Source organism: Thamnophis elegans, chromosome 4 (assembly GCF_009769535.1).
Source record: "Thamnophis elegans isolate rThaEle1 chromosome 4, rThaEle1.pri, whole genome shotgun sequence".
Classification (NCBI taxonomy): domain Eukaryota; kingdom Metazoa; phylum Chordata; class Lepidosauria; order Squamata; family Colubridae; genus Thamnophis; species Thamnophis elegans.
The window spans coordinates 30137412-30159797 of NC_045544.1; the positions used below are offsets into that span (position 1 = coordinate 30137412).

General features: G+C 37.4%; 1 protein-coding gene across 2 annotated transcripts; it reads right to left on the reverse strand.

Annotated features, from left to right (window-relative positions):
• Nucleotides 1–19: 19 nt before the first annotated feature.
• On the reverse strand, nt 20–22170 carry BEND3 (BEN domain containing 3). Of its 2 annotated transcripts, XM_032215947.1 has the most exons (4): nt 21863–22170; nt 11794–11847; nt 9464–9675; nt 20–3465 (listed from the first exon to the last, which is right to left on the reverse strand). In XM_032215947.1, exons 2-4 carry the CDS (start codon nt 11834–11836, stop codon nt 1255–1257), a joined length of 2466 nt encoding a protein of 821 aa, XP_032071838.1. In that variant the 5' UTR covers nt 11837–11847; nt 21863–22170; the 3' UTR covers nt 20–1254. The 2 variants fall into 2 exon arrangements, with proteins under 2 accessions (XP_032071838.1, XP_032071839.1); XM_032215948.1 differs by lacking the exon at nt 11794–11847 and having other exon boundaries at nt 21863–22166.
• Nucleotides 22171–22386: the final 216 nt, after the last annotated feature.

Consider the following 22386-nt stretch of genomic DNA (forward strand, 5'->3'; position numbering starts at 1 on the left):
CAATACATACAAGGAAATGTCAATTTGGAAATATGATTTTATTGTGTTATGTTAATTTCATGACTTGCAGTAAAAGAAAAAATAACACAATGTAACACGTTGTGACACTGTAATACTCTTCAGGAAAAAAACCCAAAATGTTTTAATGTTTACTGAACATGTATTTAGTGGAACTATATAATCAATGTTTTTGATCAACTAAATGGTTAAAGAAAAATTTATAATTTCTGCGATAATGAAATTATTTGGGTGTCACTGTATTTGAAGATACTAATCAACATACAATAGAGCTTAGTATATAATTCAAATAAAAATATAGATAGTATATTTAATATTTTCAACAGTTTAAAAGCTGCAGTAATTTAACTGATAAAAATAATATGGACTTAAGTGTTTTGCACATTCCTCAATTCAAGTATTTTTTTGAAGTAGTGAGTATAACAGGTAATAGCACCACTTTTACCGGTACAGAGTAGGATTCTATATTTCACAATCTCCACACATACCAGTAGTTCTTTTATCAAGATTATACAGAAAACAATAAAATAATTTATATGAATAAAAAATGAAATCAATACTACAATCTTAACATAAACACTCGTTAAATAACCCATGATTTTAATTTTTACTCCAACTACAAAATGAAAAATTATTTTTAAAATGTAATAACTTGATTTTGTAATTTTTCCTTTCCTAATATTCAAACTTGATATAAGAAGTATCCACAAGCATAGAAACTACTGTGATTTTCCATTCTTTTTAAAGAGGTATAACATTTTAAAATTGGAGATTTGAAATATTTAAAAAATTATTAATTTCCAAATGATAAAGGTCCCTATTGAGAACTGTCTTAAAGAAGTTAATTACTATTTAAAAATTAAAAATCTAATCTATTTCCATTGATGAATATTATATTTATACGATATATTATTAGATCAACTCTAATAATTTGTGGTTCCTTGTGATCCAGTTTAGGTAGATGGTAACTGAAAAAACAGCAAGCAATCTAAGCTACATAAAGGCATACTAAAACGGAGCTATAAAATATATTTTTCCACCATATGTATTTGTTTCAGTAGGGCTTTTAAGAGAGACTCTCACTGGATTATAACTTCCAACTTCTTACCCATTCCTGCATGTGTAAACACATATAAAAGAAAAAAAATATATCGATCAGTTGTCCTAGTGCTAAACCATTGACCTCTCAAGCTACTTCAAAATAATTGAAGTCACCATCTTTGGAAACTTAAAATATCACTTTTTTGCTTTCTTGGCTTTTTTCAATATGTCACATTTTTTTCTATTTGGACGTCTGCATCTTTCATCAATGCTTGGTATACATTCATAATGCCAAACTTCATCCATCTTTTCAACAGGATAAACAGCTTCAACATAATGGCGGATGAGTCTCAGTCTGATAGGATCAAGCTGCTTCTTGTTACAAGCCCCTGAATGGTTGTATTGCAGTCTGAGGTTATCTGAAGTAAAAAGCTCTGGAAAAAGCCTTACTAAGAGTCTGGCAGCAAAGTTACCAACTGAAAGACTTTGTTGTACTATCTCTCTTACCTCTTTATCAGACAGCAAATATAGAGAAGGCACAGAAAAGTCTGGTGGAGGAACAATAAGTTCCTCAAGTGGTATCTTGCAAAAGTCTTTGTTGCTTCTTTCGGGAGGCAATGGTGGCCCTTCAAATTCCTCTTTAAATCGTTCTGGGTTTATTGCATAGGTCAGGAATTCTCTCCTTTCAGGTCCCGGTACATGGACTTTTCGCTGCAACTGGTATGTACGTCTTTGTTCAGTATCTCTTCGACGACATCTTTCATCCAGTTTCCCAACAAATTCCAGTGTCCATACTCTATCATTCTTAGCTCTTGGATACAGCATTTGCACGTAGTGTCGAATCAACTTAATTCTAACAGGATCAAGTTGTTTTTTGCCTAATGAGCCACTGCAATTGTATTGTTTCCTTAAGTTTTCAGGAGTAAACAGTTCAGGAAATAAGTGAACTAGCAATCGAGAAGCAAAATTACCTATTGACAAGCTACTTTCATATATATTCTTAAGCTGCTCCTTACTTAACAGATAATCTGAAACAGGAACATCAAAATCGGGGGAAGGAATATCAAGTTTATCAAAGTCTATGGGAACAAGCCAAATCTTTTTTGATCTTCTACCCGGTCTTTCATATTCAAAATTATCTTCTACTTTTATAACTGACACATCATCAGGCAAACTTGAAGAATCGTAGCAATCATCTCTTATCTGTTCATTCTCACTGTCATCCATATACATGCTTTCAAGTTCATCATTTATTCGCTGAACACAATGCTGTAACCAAGCCTTTCTCTCCTGCATAGCAGGAAAGTAAATCTCTGTGTATCTGCGGATTACCTGAAGTCGCTGAGGATCAAGTTCTTGTTTTCCACACTCCCCATAACAGCTGTATCTTTCAGCCAATTTTCTATGATCAAAGAGTTCTGGAAACAATCTGTGTAGCAAAAATACACAAAATTCTCCAGGAGAAGATGCTTCATCTAAAAATTCATTTATATCCTGAGCATCAAATACCCATTCTGAGGCAACAGAAGTATTTCCATCAATAGGTAGAACTTCATCATCATCTTTATCATTCATATGATCAGACTCATAAAAACTGGAGGATTGTATATCCGGTTGACTATTCTCCATATCTCTCTGAGCCCAAAAACTATTGAAAAAGTCATTGACCTGAGGCAAACATTCTGCTTGCCAAACAGCAGGATTTTTCACAGATGGATAACAGACTTCCACATAATTTCGGATGAGCTGCAGATGAAGTGATTCAAGTTTCTTTTTGTTAAGATAACCACATGTGGTACAGGCTTTACTTAATTCATCCTCACTAAAGAGTTCTGGAAAAAGTTGTACAAGTAATCGGCAAGCCAGATCACCACCTGATGTACTTTGATCCATAATCTGTTTGAGTTCTGAAGCAGTGAGTTGATACTCAGGAGGGGGCTTGAATTCTGCAACAGCATCCATTGGGCTGACATGTTTCTTAATTCTACTGACTTCTAGTGACAACAGATCGACTTTGCTATGCAGTTGAGTCATGTTAGAATTTAATGTATTCAGTGTATAAAACATTTTTTGTATTAAAGAATAGATATTTGAATCAGATTCGGCAGTAATATTGCTTGTTTCTCTTTTCCGCTGCTCATTCAAAGTCCTAAGACTGGAGGGACTGCTAGGATTAATCTTTTCAAATAACTCAAAGGTAGTAAACTGTTCTGTTCCTGGCAAAGTCTTCTTCTCTGTAATTTTGTGAGAGATCCCATAAAGAGGTTTCTTATATGAAGGCATAACTGTGTTATTCAAAGTTTCTTCACAAATCCATGTTAGACTGGAATTTTTGTTCTTGCTTGGCTGTTCAACATCTTCCTGAGTAGGCAATCCATCTCGGCATTTCAAGTTTGAGGTCTGATCCTTTCAATAAACAAACAGGTCATTAGTTTAAAATACTTTGAACAAATTATTAACTTATCCTTAACGAACAAGTAATACATTATCTGAATTTAAACAATGCATTGCTTTAATCTAAAGCATCTTGTCATCAGATCAGTTGTAGATTAGGTTAGTTGAACTTAGTTCTCTAAAAGTCAGTAACATTCCATTAAATCATAAATCATTATATCTATTGACGAAATGCAACTAAATTAATATTAATTTAACTAGCATTAACCAAACAGAGTATTATTTTAGCAGGCATTTGTTACTGCTTACTATTTAGATCAGAAGACAATCCTGAATGTAAGTTGATATTTAACAAACAAAACAAAATTAATTATTTGACAGAATAACAGAAGTAGTATACATTAAAATCCCATGTAATATTGCTTCTCTATCTTATCAACCTAAGATTGCAGGATAAAACAGATTCCCAAGAAATTTTCCTCCAATAAATATATCTAGGTAACACTTGCATATCTTTCCATAAATGCATGCTTGTTTATGCTTGCTGATCTGAGGTACTATTCCAAAAACTAGAAGGGCCAAGGAGAAAAATTAATATTAGTACCATTAATACTTATGGAATTCAATTGAAATGTTAGAATTGACAATGTCCATAAAATATTAGAATTGACACTAAAGATATTCAAGTGGTAGATAACTTCTGCCTTTTAGAATCAATCATCTTCAACAGCAAAAAGATTGCCACTGATAAGAGTATCTGGACCACAACCACTTGATCTCTGACGGAACAGCAGTGTCTCCTGATTAAACTGTATATGGCAGGCAGAGTCTTCTGGAGAAGATGCTAAAAGTAACAAAAGACCATTTATTCTAGAGAGGACAAGATTATGAGTTGTGAAATGCTTCTAGGTCCAAGAAAGTGTTAAACTGAGAAATAATCACAGCTGGCCAAAGGCTTTTCTCTCCACAGCCTCTATCTGCTACTCTAGCAGTAGCTATGAAAGAACAGAACAGAATGATGAAGACCTATATTTGCTGTCCATATAACATAACAGAATAACAGTGTTGGAAGGGACCTTGGAGGTCTTCTGGTGCAACCCCCTGCTTAGGCAGGAAACCCTATACCACTTCAGACAAATGGCTGTCCAATCTCCTCTTAAAAACTTCCAGTGTTGGAGCATTCACAACTTCTGGAGGCAAGTTGTTCCACTGATTAACTGTATTAACTGTCAGGAAATTCCTCCTCAGTTCTAAGTTGCTTCTCTCCTTGATTAGTTTCTATCCACTGCTTCATGTCCTGCCCTCAGGTGCTTTGGAGAATAGCTTGACTTCTCTTCTTTGTGGCAGCCCCTGAGATATTGGAACACTGCTATCATGTCACCGCTAATCGTTCTTTTCATCAAACTAGACATTATCCAAGAGAATCTCCACATTGCACACTGTTTACTTCAGAAGAAATCCAACCCTGTTCAGAGCAAAGGATATTATCAGAATATTCATGAAACTACAATATACAATAGCAGCTGGAATTCAAGCAGAATCTGAACAAGTTGGAGAACTGAAAACAGAAAAGTTCTTGAACAGATAGAGATGTAAGATTCTACATTTATATTTGTACAATAAAAAATATAAGACACATATATAAAATGTGTGATTTGCAGCTTGAAGCATTACATCAGAAAATGGGTGAGGTATTTACAATAAACTGAATATGAGCCAGCAGTGTGAACCAGTTACTCAGACTGGGAATTAGTTACTCCCAATTTTGGGATGCATCAAAAGCACTGAATCAAACATATGTGACATTCTCATTCTTTTCTACTCTGCACTGCATCCTGAAGTACAATTCTGGACACCACTTTCCAGAAGGAATAACAATCAAAAATAGGTCCAGAAGATGACAACTATGATACAAAGACATGTTCTACGAAGATTGCTGAAGGAACTTGGGATTTTAGTCTGACAAAAAGACAATTAAGAGGACGCATACCGTATTTTTCAGAGTATAAGATACACCTTTTTTCCTCAAAAAAGAGGCTGAAAATCTGGGTGTGTCATACATTGAATACAGCATTTTTTGCCTCCCGAAGCCCTGCCCCTTCACCAAAAGGGCTGTGCATAGCCTTATGGAGGCTTTCAGAGAGCTCCTGGGGGCTGGGGTGGGCAGAAATGAGTAAAAAATGGGCCATTTTTGCCCTCCCCCCAGCAGCACTCTATAAGCCTCCATAAAGGTATGCATGCAATTTGTTTGACAAAAAACAGGACCACCCCCCAGGAGCACTCTGCAAGCCTCCCCAAGGCTATTCATGCCTTTTTTTGAAATGCAAACAGGCCCGTTTTTTGTGAAAAAAAGGGCCGTTTTGGCGAGGTTTGCAGAGTGCAAAAACTTTTTTTTTCCTTTTGGAAAGCTCTTTAATTGATTGATGAGAATTACATTGATCAAGTGCTGTGCCAGCAGAAATACCTACCTATCTACAGTATTTCTCTCTATCTTTCTCTCTATCCCTTTACCTACCTACCTACCCACTCTCTCTCCCTACCTAACTACTGTATTTCTCTCTCTTATTTTTCTCTCCCTATCTCTCTCCCTACCTTACCTACCTTCTCTATCTCTCTCTCTCTTTCTCCCTTAATCTACCTACCTACCTAACTACTCTCTCTCTCTCCCTACCTACCTACCTACTGTATCTCTGTCTTTCCCTCTCTCTCCTCTATCTACCTACTTACTTTTTTTTTAATTTGCCTCTTCAAAACCTTGGTGCATCTTATAATTTGAAAAATACGGTATATAAAATGGGGACCTATGGTAACGAACTATATTTCCTTGCCACAGAATCCATTATTTAAATGAGAAAAATGTATTGCTAGAAGGTTTTTCTTTCATTTAAATGAAACCATACAACAGTGGAACAATCTGCCTCTGAAGGCTGCAATTTCTTTATCACTGAAGATTTTAAGAAGAGTCTTACCTTTGGAGGATGGTATAACTGATTGTAAACTGCAGAGGATTAGACAATATATTTGCAGTCATTTCCAACTGCATAATTCTATGGTGCTATGTTTTGCTCCAGTCAGAATAGCAGAGGTCCATATATTCAGTAAGGATTTCCATCCCATAATTTGTATTAGTCCTTAAACTGCAATTTCATTTTCAAAACAGACATTCTTATTCATCAATGTTGGGGAGGAGCCCTTACCTGAACCTAAGCTATCTTCTCTTAAATTTGTCTAAATATACTGGAGGTTACAAAACAGGGTATGGTGGCTTAGTGCAGGTGTTCCAAGTTAATAATCACAGTCCATCTGCTTTTCCCTTCCAGCCTGATCCTTATAATTTTCTTCTTTCCTCTCAATCCTTCCCCATTTCTTATTAATCATAAATCCCTCTTCAGGTAATGGTATGAGTTTTGTGCCCACTAGACCTATCATGACCCAAAGTATGAAAAACACTGTCAGGTTAGTGCCAAGGTGACACATGTTTAAGGTTACCAATGAGCTCATGCTCATTGAGTAATTCTGAACAATTCATTTTTTCTAGGCCTAACCTTTTCCATAGCATTAGTGTTCCATGGAAAAGTGCTCTGTTAAATTTAAGTGGTCTTGCTAGATTTGACCTTAAATATTTTTATATTTTTAATATTTTTAATAATAATGTTTAAGGTTATTCTAATGTTCACAATTCAAATATTATCTTAATTGTGATTTTATTATTGGAAGTCACCCTGAGCATTGCGAGATAATAGGGGAAAGTATACATCTAAATAAATTATGGTTGTATAAAACATATCACATCATAAAACATATGCACAGAAGCAAAATGTTTCTTCTCAGAAGCATTAAAACAGCTCAGTCCTCTGAAAGACTTGACACAGCTAATTCAAACTGTCCCCCAGTACCTGTGGAAGTATTGTTTGAATATACCTATCATTGTCATTTTCATCATCTTTTTATTCTGAAGAAAAGGGATTTATATAATGCTCCCACCTACAATTTTCCATACAGCTATACCATGTAAGGTAATTGGGCTGAGGTGGTTGGGCTAAGGCAGGAGTGTCAAACTGGCGACTCACAGGCCAGATGCATCCTGTGCAGGCTACACCCACTCCAGCTCCATGAATGGGGAAAAGGTCATAAAATGTCACCTGACAGCAACTGAGTTTGACACCCGTGGATAAGGTGACTCAAAGTCAGTCAGTTGGCTTTCCCATCCAAGAGAGCACTAGAACTAACAGTCTCCTGGTTTCTAGCCCAGTACCTTAACTACTACACCAAACAGTCTATTCTACATGCATAATCGATTGGAAAAGCCATCAAAGCAGCAACGTCAAGCCTTCTGGAGCCACTCCACGATTGTGCAGTGGTTAGAGTGCGGTACTACAGGCTACTTCTGTTGACTGCCAGCTGCCTGCGATTTGGCACTTCAAATCTCACCAAGCTCAAGGTTGACTCAGCCTTCCATCCTTCTGAGGTGGGTAAAATGAAAACCCTAAATTGTTGGGGGGCAATATGCTGACTCTGTAAACCACTTAAAGAGGGCTGAAAAGCACTGTAAAGCAGTATATAAAACTAAGTGCTATTGCTATTAACTGTTTAGGAGAAATATTTTGCTCATGTTAACACGCTTTCCAAAGTGCTCCTTTCAACCAATCTGCATCAGACTCATTTGCTTGGATCCTAATTAATATCACCAGCAGAAAAAAATGTGACTTATTTTTACTCTGCTCTTTCAAGTACCTTTGTTTCACCCATCTGCAAGGCTAGATTTCCCGATGGAACAGTGAGTATAAATGTAAGAATTTGGAAAAATATTTCCTTTATTTATTTCCATCCCCTATTCAATATAATCATTTCCACAAACAGAAGTCCTTCAAAGAAGGACTTTTAATCTAAGCTATTATGTATAACAACTGAATTAATTTGATGTCCAAATTGGTATCTCAATAACTATCTTCTGGTAAAGGAAATACAGGAAATGTCAAAGAAGCTGCAAATGGCCATAATGAATTAATGAAGACATCAAAATAATGCAAAATGCTTATATAAATTTGTATCTGATATACATTATTTCTTGAGTTTCTCCATCTATCATTAGGTCATAATTCATTCTAATATTTTGCTTTGTTTGTCTTTAGTAATTCAGTACACAACAGATTTCTATATTTTGCAAACACATTTTGTCTCACAACATCAATATCAAATTGTAAAATGGAAAACATAAAAACATATGTGAATATTCACACTTTAAAATCTGATCGTATTTTTTTACTAGCCTAATGCTTATTCAAACATTACAAAGGCAAACATGCACTGAACATTCTATCTTAAAAATGCAAGGAAATAAGTTTTATTGTCCCAGAAAAAATAGTTGAAATATTCCCTTTTTTTCACTAACCCAAGATTGTACATATATCAAGGCTCAACATGTAATAGCCATGATTAATCTTTGAGGAACAGTTGCACAAAACAATGTCAGATAGTTACTTAAACTTTGTATATTGATAAAACCTGTTTATTATAATTTCAACCATAATAATAATACATACTAATGACAAACATATGAAGAAAGACATATTTAATAAATTACTGGCTTGAAAATACACATACGCATACGCACATGCGCGCGCGCGCACACACACACACACACACACACACACACACACACACACACACATATATATATATATATATATATATATATATATATATATATATAATCTTAAAATTACTGGCTTGAATTATGTTTAATGTAGAGCACTTCATGTATTAAATAAATGTTATCAAATAATAGTTGAAAAACTGTTTTGAATCTTGTCTTTTGAACTTTTGAATATATTATTTATACAGTAGTTACTTCCGTAATGCAAGAACTGAACTTCACAGCCAAAATCATTTGAGACTGAAATCATTTATATCAACTTCACTGTTGATATTAATGTATATCATGAATGTATATTTATCAATAATCCCAGGATAAAATAATATGTTTAAAATGCTATATGCAAGAAGTTACCTCTTGTGTAATGCCTCTTTTTTTCATACTTGGCAGGATTTCTTTGTGGTTCCCTGAACCATCCAAACCAAATGAGCTTCGTTTTCGCTTGTTGATGTCTTGTAGGCAAGTTATTAAACCATCCAGTGAATTTTTTTCAGGTCTTGAAATCACAGAGCAGTCTAGCACTTCATCTTCTTTATCAGTTTCTCCTTTCATATTATTTTTAATACCTAATTTAAAGAAAAATAGTAACACAGATATCAGATAGGAAATTCAGAAGCTACTGATTCAAGACACATGTTTTGATATGATATATAGTGGATATAAAAATGTTAATTGATGGTGTTTGGGTAAGATCAGCTACTTAGATTTCCACTTCTTTGCTTTTCTGCCTTCCTTTTCTTTTGTTTTTTTGGGGGGGCGGCGGGGTTCTGCACTTTGTTGCCTAATCTGAATAGACTAGAACGAGGATATTGTATACACTCATACATACATTGGATATAAAAACCACTGTTAAAATGACAGATTTTTCAGATGTAAAACAATCAGATCAAGATAAATCATTTCAGAATTTTTCCCACCCTTAACGTAATATATAAGGTGTACAATTCAAATGAAAAACAAACTGAAATCTTTTTTTCTGGAAAAATAACAATAAAAATGTACACTATGGTTGCATAAGTGTGTACATCTTCTTATAAGTAGGGATATGGTTCAAACTGAGGTAAATAATAGTCAGTATACAGGTGCCATCAATTCAAGTTATTCTGATCAAGCCCATACAAAGTTCAGCTTTTTTAGTAGGGCTTTTCTGACATTTATTCAGTTGCCTCTTACAGCAGCAGACCTGGTCTGCAAAGAGCTTACAAAGCATCAAATGGATCTCATTGTTAGAAGGTATCAGTCAAGAGAAGGGTACAAAACAATTCCCAAGTTTATGGTTTGATGAGACCAAGGTTGAACCTTTTGGCCATAATTCCCAAAAGCATATTTGGTTCAAAAACAACACTGTACATCACCCAAAGTTCACCATGCCCACAGTGAAACATGGTGGTGGACAGCACTCTGCTTTGGGGCTGCTTTTATTCAGCTGGAACTGGGGCTTTAGTGAAAGTGGAATAATAAGTCAGCTAAAATGCTGACTATGATGAGGAATTTCAACACAACAATGACCCAAAGCATATCTCCAAATAAACAAACAAATGGCTTTACCAAGAAATCAAAGTTTTGGAATGAGGAAGCCAAAGCTTGGACCTGAACTCAGTTGAAAATCTGTTGGGTAATTTGTAGGAGGGCTATGCACAAGAGATGCCTTTAAAATCTGGCAGATTTAGAGCACTTTTGCAAGGAAGAGTGGGCAAAGATTCCAAAGGCAAGATGTGCCATGCTGATAGTTCCTACCCCAAAAGACTGATTGCTGTCATAAAATAAAAAAGGTCCTTCAAAATATTAGTTGAAGAGTGTGCACACCTGTCCAACCACATGGTTGGCCTCAACTTATCTGAAAAACATCTAGTAAGCGCATTCCTTTTTTTCAAACCCTACCCTTTTCCTCTTGGCCCTGACTGCCCTGTCCCCGGCTTCAGGTAGCTCCCATCCATAGAAAGGATAAAAGGGAGAATTTTACAATCTCTGCAAAGTTTTACATTAAATTCAGTTACTGGCAATATGTTATGCTAATAATAATGAAAAATACAGGGGGCATCGAAGGAAAGAAAAAAAAATCCAATCTTTCAACTACAAAAATTGCAACCTTTCTCTAAAAACCACTCCCACACCAGCTTCAATCAGGCTTTAAATCGCTCTCCTATGACAACAATAACAATGAATATGCAAATATTAATCTATGCCTTGCTTACGAATGTATGCTAGAGGTTATATGTCTATAGTAAGATGGTGTTGCCATCTGAAATATGTTCTACCTGTTTGGGGCCATGACCCTCCTCAAATCTTGTCTGGACTCACTTTGACCTTCAGATTGAAAATATTTTTTACATTTTGCCTTCAGCATATTTCATATTGCTGATATAGGACAGTAGAATGATCAAGATTTTACTAAGGAACCAGTGAACCTTCCAATCCTAATTTTGCTAATACTTTCTCATAATAAAAGTGTTTGGTTATCATCTATTTTTATTTAGAACTGAACATGTATAAAACCTCTATTTTCTCATAATGTACATAATATGTTAGAAAAATTAAAAAAAACACTAATAGGAGAGTGAAAAAATAACATTTATACATTAAACTGCCCAATTCAATGTGGCAATACTTACATCAAAATAAATATTGGCTTTGGTTAGATAAATATTATAATTTGATAAGGAAATATATTTAAAGAACAGTACCGTCAGTATTATCTTCATCATCAAATAATTCAGCTGAATTCATATTCTGTTTCTCTATATTAATAGAACAAGAAAAAATAGAAGACCAAATGTAAGCACAATGTAAATCAATGACCCAAATGTAGCATTTCTGGTGCATAAGTAAGATGTACATCAAGTTGTAGGCCATATTTAGGTTTTAGGCAACAATGAATATACTATAATTCTATGCAAGGCCAACATTTGCTTGTGCTGTTTGGTAGGCTAGTATAAAATACGTTGCTTGGGTCATGAATTAATATTATTAAGAATGTAAAAAATGACAATAGTTCCACATTTCATCAGAGCTGTTGCTGGTGTGTTTGTTCTTTCAGAGACTAGCAACACAGATACTCTTAATCTAAGCATAAGACATTAATAGTATATGTATTTATGACAGACTTGGATCCAACTGAGTCTTCTTCCTTTAAAGTCATTTCAGTTAAATTGATTTTCCACAATGAAAGTTAGTGGGAGATGGACGGAAGGTATTTTCTTTTTTCCGATCCTACCTCTAATTTTATTACAGGAATTTCAAGCTTTTTAGAGTAGCTTTTAAGACAAAGGAGATTTGAGCAATTATTTTCATAAAAAGAACTCTGCATTCAAGAAACTAACACTGGATTGGAAATCTTAGGGATACATTTGATCTATTAAATTCCTTTGGAACAATTAGTTCTTTGTTAGAAAAAGGGTTATCTTATATTCATTCTAATTACTTAGGCTGCCATCCTATGGGTCATAGATGTTGAAATAAATTCTTTCCAATATCTGAAACAAACAAAAGAAGTATGGAATAGAAATAGTTGGTGGCTGTGCATCTTCCAATCCTTTGCAACTGCTTTAAGTACATTATTTTTCATGTATTACAACATAAAATAACATCCCTTTATAAGTGTTTTAAATAAATAGGGAGGGAAACAATTGCAAATATCCCCTCCTTTTTTCCTAGTAAGGAAAATCATGTCTGATATCAAATCATCAATGGGAACTATTTACTTACTTAATGACTATGAGGTTATTGTGTATGAAGGTATACATATTTGTCATTGCTTTGACACTAAATAAGCATTTTCTAATTTTATTCCAATACAGTAGAACAGATGGCTGAAATGTTACCAGGATTTGACATAACTGTTAAGGGAAACAGGCTAATATATTCTTTAGACTATGGGACATAATATAGACCATTATTTTGTTTATCTATATACACCCCCATTTGGCTATTAAACCAGTATTTCAGAACTCTCAACTGTTTTCCTCTATAAAATAATATTTAAAAAATATTTGTTTAAAAAAAGTTAGATTCATTCATGGATAGTTCCTTGTTTTCCTCAAGCTTTATTTAGGCCATCCATCAGACGTCCATTCATGAGAAACAAAAGTGTATAGTGTGCACAAAAAAATCTATGTTTTCCCTCCTGGTCTACACATACACTGTTTCAGTCCATTTTATTCTTCAATTTCACCTATTCAGTTGAATGGCCTTGAAGGGAGATTTTAGATACATTGGTTATTGCACCAATAAACCAAAACAGCAAAAGGGTAATTAAAAATTTGATTTTAGAAAGTTACAAATAAACTAAGGAACCAGATAGATTTGAAATAAGATTTGGAATTAATAAAAAATTAATACAAAATCCTTCCTGTCAAAAAATTCTTTTTTTGAATTAAAAAAACCAAAATAGTAATCCTCACTTTAAGGGTCATATTATGACCATTTGAAGTTATGGTAGCCATGGAATGGGTGCTTTTTGGTCTATTAGCAATCCCCTTATCATTTCTGTCATAAATGATCATGCTGTCCCCCTGAGATCAAATGACATGTCATCCAGCCAACTTTATGACCAGTCACAGTATTCCCATCATGTGATTCATGATAGATTTTTGTAGGGCTCCGGCAAAAAAATGCCCATTCATTTGAATGGGCATGCTTAACAAATATTGTGTTTGCTTAACAACTGCAGCATTCACCTAACAATCCCAATGTTTGCTTAACGACAGCTGCAAAACATAACAGAAAATTACTTCCATTCATTCGAGGGTCTTGATTTATTATTGTAATTACTTATGACAATAATTCCTGCTCAATTACGGTCATAAGTCGAGGACTACCTGTAATAAAGCAAGACTTTAAAAACTGAACACTAGAGGGAACTAGAAGGAACTATAGATTACAATTAAAGGAGAACACTTAATTTCAATTTACAGTTGCAGAGTGAAGCAAAATATCTTAAGACTGGACATATTGAAGGATATTTTTAAACAATTGACCCAAAAGTTAATTTTAATTGTGTCTGCTTCTATAGATAGACTATGTCTAAAAGATGTTATGGAACAAGTTCTAGTTGACACAAACTAAGTTTAAAGTGGATTTTAATATAACAGACTATCAGAGTGACATGGAAAAAGACATTAGATATACCAAAGAAACCGGCTGATGTCTTGATAAAAAAACAACAACAGAATCCGGCCTGTATAATTTTCCAATACTGGATTTACAAACGAGGCTCATTAAAGTTTTGAAGAATTTTATGAGAAGGAACAAAGAGAAATGAAATGAAATTTGAATGGACTAAAGATGATGATTACTAGAAGAAATATATAGCTGGCTTATTTGATCAAGGCTAATACAGGTAGTCCTTAATTTATGATAATTGAGCCCAAAATTTCTGTTGCTAAGTAGGCAGTTATGTGAGTTTTGTCTCATTTTGTGACCTTTGTTGGCATCTTAAGTGAATAACTGAAATTACTAAGTAACATGGTTGGAAAGTGAATTTGGCTTCCCCATTGACTTTGCTTATTAGAAGTTTGCAAGTGGTGATAATATGACCCCAGGGCAGGGCAACTATTGAGCTAGTTAGCTAGTTAGCATATTTAACCAGCTAAATATGAACTAGTTCCCAAACATCCAAATTTTGACATGGGGATGCTGGAGCAGTCATTGGAAAACAGTCATAAATCACTTTTTCTTTGCCTTTTTAACTTCAGTCACTAAACAAATGGTTGTAAGTGCTCCTAGTATAAATACGTTATTTGAAAACTTTGAAAACATTCATGGACTTTTGTTGGCATCAACACTGAAATGATGATGTTTTATGGATTTATTTATAGATAAATATATTAGATATGTGAATAAGAAATCATTTGCTGTATTTTAAGAGATAAGTTCCTAAAATTATTTATACGTGATGAATATGGGAAGTCACTTCTTTATTATATATATATTTTCATTTCTTTTTCTTTGCTATATTCTTTTTTTCCCTTTTCTGGTTCTCAATTGTTCATTTTCTTCTTTCTTTTCTACACTTCTTAAAATTCTTTTAGTTTTTTGTTTGTTTCAGGTTTTTTGCTATTGTAATTCTTAATAAAATTACCACTAAAAAGGAAGGTAAAATGATGCCAACTATGTGGGGTTTCGAAAGAATTTTAAAGGGCATTAACAATAAACCTTTTCTTTTTAAGAAAAATGTCTTATGACTAAGTATTTTTAATACAATTCCTTAGGTTATGGACTTGTGTACATATGATAGTGAAAGGGTTCGTCCAAGGTTCCATATTATCCAATATAATATTTTGAATTGCTACAAAACACTTCCATTAACGTGTGCAGCAAGCAATTATGACTGTAATCCTATTCATGCTTACATTGATATAAATGCTGTGAAGGTATTAACATCTGTAATTTGTAAAGAGGCCTATCATTAACCAGTTTTCATTACCCCAAATCTCTTCTATATTCTTATGGTGTCACTGCTGCTATAATATACTATTACAAAATAATAAAGATAAGTACAAATAATAAAGTATAAGAGGACAAGGGGAAAAAACTCAGTTGTCTGAGGTATTACTTCCTTTGCCATTCCAGTTACCCTACCACTGGCATTTACCTGAATAAGGGATGCTTATGAACATTAGCAGTCACAACAAAGGAATTCCCAGGTAGCTTGAGTGTCTTAGGTGTGTACCCCACAAAATTAAAAACATTGTTCTCTCCAGTAGTGATAATGATAGCTACTGTGTGCCTATCTGATCACCAAATGAAATGGCAGTTGCAAGAAGTAGCACATTGTCTTGCTTAGTCGGAATAACACTATCTCTACACACCAAAAGCAAGCAAGCAAACAAAGATGCTTTTTTGCCACATGAAATTTTCATGGCTTCCTAAGGAATTAAAATGTGTCCTACTCCTTGTAAAAGCTAATGCAGATCCCTACTGGGGAGCCTCAAGCAACAACTCTTATGACATCCTCTTTTCTCCACCTTCTCATGGAATCTAATCTCAACCACAGCTGAAAAGCTTGCACATGTTGAGCCGATAGTAAAAAGAATTCAGGACAGCAAGACCAATCAGGGGCAATGAACTAAAGGGGCAAGTTGTTTGCCTATGTGTCGTATGAAGTGTGGCATCTGAAAGCGGGTCCATGATACTCAACCCTCATCTGCCCTCTCAAAACAATGCACAGATGCTTCAGCAACTGGGCACAGTAGAGCATCAACTAGGCTTGTTCATTCGGTCTCCTGTTCTCTGGAGTCAGCAGTATCTCAAATTGACCCCACTGCTTTCAATCTTCCTTACTGAAGGGAACAGTAGTACTACTACTACTACTACTACTACTACTACTACTAATAATAATAATAATAATAATAATAATAATGTAATGAGTATTATCACATGAAGTAGAAACTTGTTATTTAATAGACATTTGTTCTATTGTAATATGTATATGTGTTGTGCTGCTGTAAAGGTGTTTTCCTTTTGAACATTTGGTTGCTGGGCATTTGTGGCACATGTACCTCTGCGAAAGTTGTATCCTTCCTGCATTGGGACCTGGATCCTTCATGGGTCCTTTTTCTTCTTCTACAAATGCCATCCAAGAATTGGCATGTAACTATACTCTATCTACTACCAGAGCAATCCTCGAAACTTTTGTGCTATTAATAGGTCAATCAGGAATAAAAAATGATTAACACTGCCAGAAAGGAATCTATCTGATATAAATCTAAGTTAGGGTACATGACTTGAGTTTTACAATGTAGTTAGATTATCATGTGATTTGTTTTTGAAAATTTCTGGATGCCTTGAATTGCGACAAATATGTGGAATTTACTCATTTTACTGCAAAAGTGCTTCAATCAGAGGCAGTGGGAATGTCATGTTCCATGAAATTTAAATCGTCTGCCTTCTGAAATAATGTTTGGATTTCCACACTTGGACAGAATGGGGGAATTCCACCATATGAGACAAAGGTATGCATGTAAAGAACTGTATATTTGGCCTCTCTTCTTTACCTCAGAAACAAAGGACTGCTAGCTCAAACCATAACTCTCGAATTTGCTGTTGGTGATTGAGTCCTGATAAAACCTGATGTGGGGAAAAAACTTAGCCAAGCCTGGGACAGACCCTTGGTAGTTAGCCCTGCTAACCACTGAAGCCCTGCTAACCACTGAGCCCAAAGTGGAGACAAAGGGCAAATCACTACACCCGTGGAAAGTGGTTCCTGGAGAAGATCTACTGAGAATGAACATTTCCAAAAACCGATGTAGTCATGATGATATGCAAAGATTTTGTTTGTGATTTTTTCTTGTTGCAGGAGTAGCAACTTTCTGGCCTCTTCTATTCCACCTGAAGATCCTAAAAGCAGCTGTACAACTTTGCACTCTATGGATTGTGTTGATTTTGTGATTGTAACTGTATCACTGAATATTACTGTTATTATTGTTGTACTTGTAAACTGATACACACCAGTGGGGAGTACTGGGACACTATACAGGTGAAACTCGAAAAATTAGAATATCATGCAAAAGTTCATTTATTTCAGTAATGCAACGTAAAAGGTGAAACTAATATATGAGATAGACTCATTACAGGCAAAGCAAAATAGTTCAAGCCGTGATTTGTTATAATTGTGATGATTATGGCTTACAGCTCATGAAAACCCCAAATCCACATCTCAGAAAATTAGAATATTGTGAAAAGGTGCAATATTCTAGGCTCAAAGTGTCCCACTCTAATTAAGCTGCACCTGCAAAGGGTTCCTGAGCCTTTAAATGGCATCTCCGTCTGGTTCAATAGGAATCACAATCATGGGAAAGATTGCTGACTTGACAGTTGTGCAGAAAACCATCATTGACACCCTCCATAAGGCGGGAAAGCCTCAAAAGATAATTGCAAATGAAGTTGGATGTTCCCAAATTGCTGTATCAAAGCACATTATTCAAAAGTTATGTGGAAGGGAAAAGTGGGGAAGAAAAAGGTGCACAAGCAGCAGGGATGACCGCAGCCTGGAGAGGATTGTCAGGAAAAGGCCATTCAAAAGTGTTGGGGACTTTCACAAGGAGTGGACTGAGGCTGGAGTCAATGCATCAAGAGCCACCACACACAGACGGATCCTGGACATGGGCTTCCAATGTTGTATTCCTCTTGTCAAGCTTCTCCTGAACAACAAACGACGTCAGAAGCGTCTTACCTGGGCTAAAGAAAAACAGACCTGGTGTGTTGCTCAGTAGTCCAAAGTACTCTTTTCTGATGAGAGCAACTTTTGCATCTCATTTGGAAACCAAGGACCCAGAGTATGGAGGAAGAATGGAGAGGCACACACTGCAAGATGCATGAAGTCCAGTGTGAAGTTTCCACAGTCTGTGTTGATTGGGGAGCCATGTTATCTGCTGGTGTTGGTCCACTGTGCTTCATTAAGTCCAGGGTCAACGCAGCCATCTATCAGGAGATTTTGGAGCACTTCATGCTTCCTTCTGCAGACGAGCTTTATGGGGATGCTGACTTCATTTTCTAGCAGGACGTGGCACCAGCCCACAATGCCAAAAGCACCAAAACCTGGTTCAATGACCATGGAATTACTGTTCTTGATTGGCCAGCAAACTTGCCTGACCTGAACCCCATTAGAGAATCTATGGGGCATTGCCAAGAGAAAGATGAGAGACATGAGACCGAACAATGCAGAAGACCTGAAGGCAGTTATTGAAGCATCCTGGTCTTCCGTAACCCCTCAGCAGTGCCACAGGCTGATAGCTTCCATGCCACGCCGCCTTGAGGCAGTAATTGCTTCAAAAGGAGCCCAAACCAAGTACTGAGTACATATGCATGCTTATACTTTTTAGAGGTCCGATATTGTTCTATGTACAATCCTTGTTTTATTTATTGCATGTAATATTCTAATTTTCTGAGATGGTGGATTTGGGGTTTTCATGAGCTGTAAGCCATAATCATCACAATTATGACAAATTACGGCTTGAACTATTTTGCCAAGGTGGCGCAGTGGTTAAATGCAGCACTGCAGGCTACTGCTAGATCAGCAGGTCAGCGGTTCAAATCTCACCGGCTCAGGGTTGACTCAGCCTTCCATCCTTCCGAGGTGGGTAAAATGAGGACCCAGATTGTTGGGGGCAATATGCTGACTCTCTGTAAACCGCTTAGAGAGGCCTGAAAGGCCTATGAAGCGGTATATAAGTCTACTGCTATTGCTATTGCTATTTGCTTTGCATGTAATGAGTCTATCTCATATATTAGTTTCACCTTTTAAGTTGCATTACTGAAATAAATGACCTTTTGCATGATATTCTAATTTTTCAAGTTTCACCTGTAATTGTGATTGCTCCCATATAAACTTCACATATATTGGGACATTGAATTAGACCACAGTAGTCCCAAGAGATAGTGATATCACAATCCCTGAAGATATGAGATGTATTGATGTAATGCAATGGTTTGATATTTGGGAATAATTTTCTCATGCATAGGAAAAATAGGAGGAGAATGTAATGCAATGACAAGTGTGAAAAATCATACATTCCAAGCAAGGGTGTTTTCTTCGCTTACTGTAACCTTGCAGTCTGAAATTAAACCTAGTTACTCACTAGTAAATATAACTAGACAGAGTGGGTTATGGACGGATGTGATCACTGTTAATTAGCATGCTCCAGATCGCTTATGTGCCTAGCCGATGGTATGAAGCATGTGTATATGCTAAATAGAATTTTAAGGTTACAGCCAATGCTTGCAATAATGACTAATGCAACTGCTAGTGCTCTTTTACAACAACTATATCCCAGAATACATTTGCTCTACATAATTTGTTAGCAAAATGATGTATCTATGGGAAAATTTATCTCACAAATTTTGTTCACAAAATTGATGACCAGGGAAAAAGCTATACAGGGGAAAAACTGCCAAAGTGGCGAAGATCACACACATCTCAGCGCAGCCCTGAACTGGGGTAGTTGACTTCACCTGATTTGGCAATATCTTTACTACAATGGAAAGCATTCCATTTTTAAAAAATAAAAGGGTGGAATGAAGGGGAATAGTAATAAGGATACAAACTTGTTGATTAGTATAAATATTTGTTTTCTGTAACACACTTATATTATGCCTTGCATTTGTAACACATAAGCTTGCATGCTTGCAGGGAACAAGTGCCTTTTGTTCCCTGCAACTGACTTCCTGTGGCAATGTTATTAGGGTCTGTAGAATATCTGTCAAATGTCAAATCCTTGCCATTTGAACTCTTTATCAATCTGCAATCTATGGGCATAGAACTTATCCTGGAATGGAGCTGTAAAGAGCTGTAAAATTGACACCTTTGATATGTCCCCCCTTCTGTCTAAGAACATATTCCACCTTTGAACTGCGGCCTTCACAACAGGGGGCCAAATGGCCAATCATGGGAACAGAGGAAAGAGATAATGCTGATAAGGCTAGTGAGTAGTATTGTAAAGCCAGGATGTTATTCTATGTCTCTTAACTGTATAAAAAGGAGGTACACCTTCTCTGAAGGGTAGTTCTTCCCTGCATATCCTTGGGGTATGTTGGGAACAACTGACCATCATGTCTTTAAGCTTCGATCGAAGATTAAATGCTGATTGTTATTCAAGCCTCCCTTTAAGTCTCATGTTTGGCTCATTGTGACTTGGATGTGCATAGAAACTTCTATGGGTCTCATATTCTGTATTCTCAAACCTTACATTACCAAGTCCCTATTTCTGCCAGCACCATCTTGCAGTTGGGGCTGGCAGATACCTCTCTGCTTGCTCCTCTGAGCTCCCTATCTACCTTGTTCTGCTCTCTATGTTATTCTCAAGTCTCTGGCCAATTCGACCACGAGGACTAAAAAGGCCACCGCTTATCCCGAAAGAACTATTTGGGTCCGGAAAACTGGTCCACTAAGGCAAAGTAACCTAAAAGTCTGTAGATTCTCAGTCATGGTTGTCGCAACCCTTTGGCTAAAGTAACCTAGGGTGCGAAGACATTCAGCACCCCCCCCCCACCCCTTTATACGATTGCGAGACAGCGTTTCGGGTCACGTGGCTATTCTTTTTTCCACCCCCACCCCCACCAAATGGCCGACGCGAGGGACACATTCCCTCCCCCTCGCAAACTTGAGTGGCAATGAGAGAAACTTTAAAGAACTTAATCGGCCACAGTGCCGTGGTCGGCAGGCGCAGAAGCCGCGGTGCCAGCCCCCAGCCCCCGCCAGCAGTCGCAAAAAAGAGGATCCCCGTTGCCATCCGAGGAGCAGTTTCTAGGCAACGGGGACGGCGGAGGTGGGACTTGAAACAAACTGGAGAGAAGGCGGGCTGGGGCCACGGCCGGGCTCTCTGGTTACCCGCTGAAGCACCTTTCCCGACCAGCCCTTCCTAACAGCGCGGCTCCCTTCCCGTTGCTTGCGGCAGCTGCCACAAGGCTTTGCTTTCCTCACCCCGTACAGCCCCCCACAATCCCGCGGAAGAAGCCCCCCTTGGGGAAGCTGGAAGCCCGGCAGGAGGAGGGGAAATAGCCTTTCCTTCCTTCCTCCCTCCCACTGACCGAAGGCGGCGGTAGTGGTGGTGGCGGCGGCCGGGCTGCTCGGCCGCGAGAACCCGGCCATGGCTCCCACAGCCGCTCTGCGCCAGCAGGGAAGACCGCCCGATGCGCCCGCTCTCCGAGCCGCGGAGCCAGTCATCCCGGCAGCGCACCGCAATGAGATACCGCGCGGGGAAGGGGGGCCGCCTCGGGGCCCAAGCTGAGAAAGTTGGGGAGAGGGAAGGGGCTTACCTGGCTCTGTCTTAGGCACTGTGGAAAAAAGGAGGGTGGGGACACTTGGTCTCTTGGTCTCGGGTGGGTTTGTGGGTGTTTTTAAAAAAAATAAATAAATGTCAAAGAAAAAAAAAAAAGAACGGCCGAGTCTGGCTCCCCCGGCTTTCCCTCCCCCTTGGCGCTTTGTGTGAGTGTGCGTGTGTGAGTGTGCACGCGTGTATCTTGTGAGCGAGAGGGTCCGCGCGCTCCGCTCTCGCGTGACGTGACGGGACCGTGTGTCATTTCCGCACAAGGACACTGGGCCCCGAGGAGCTGCTGCCGCCACCCGAGACACAGAATGTGCAGGGGAGGGGAGGAGGAGAAGGAGGGGGGCGCGCGAGCGGGCAGGCTGACGAAGTCCAGGCATTGCCGCCGCGCGCGCGCTCCCGCTCGAGGAAAAAAAAAAAAAAGAATCCAGCGCCCTCTTGGGTTCCACACGCATGCACGGAACGCACCCCCACCCCCGTCCTCCTCCCGCGTGCACTTCTGAGCCCCGCCCACGT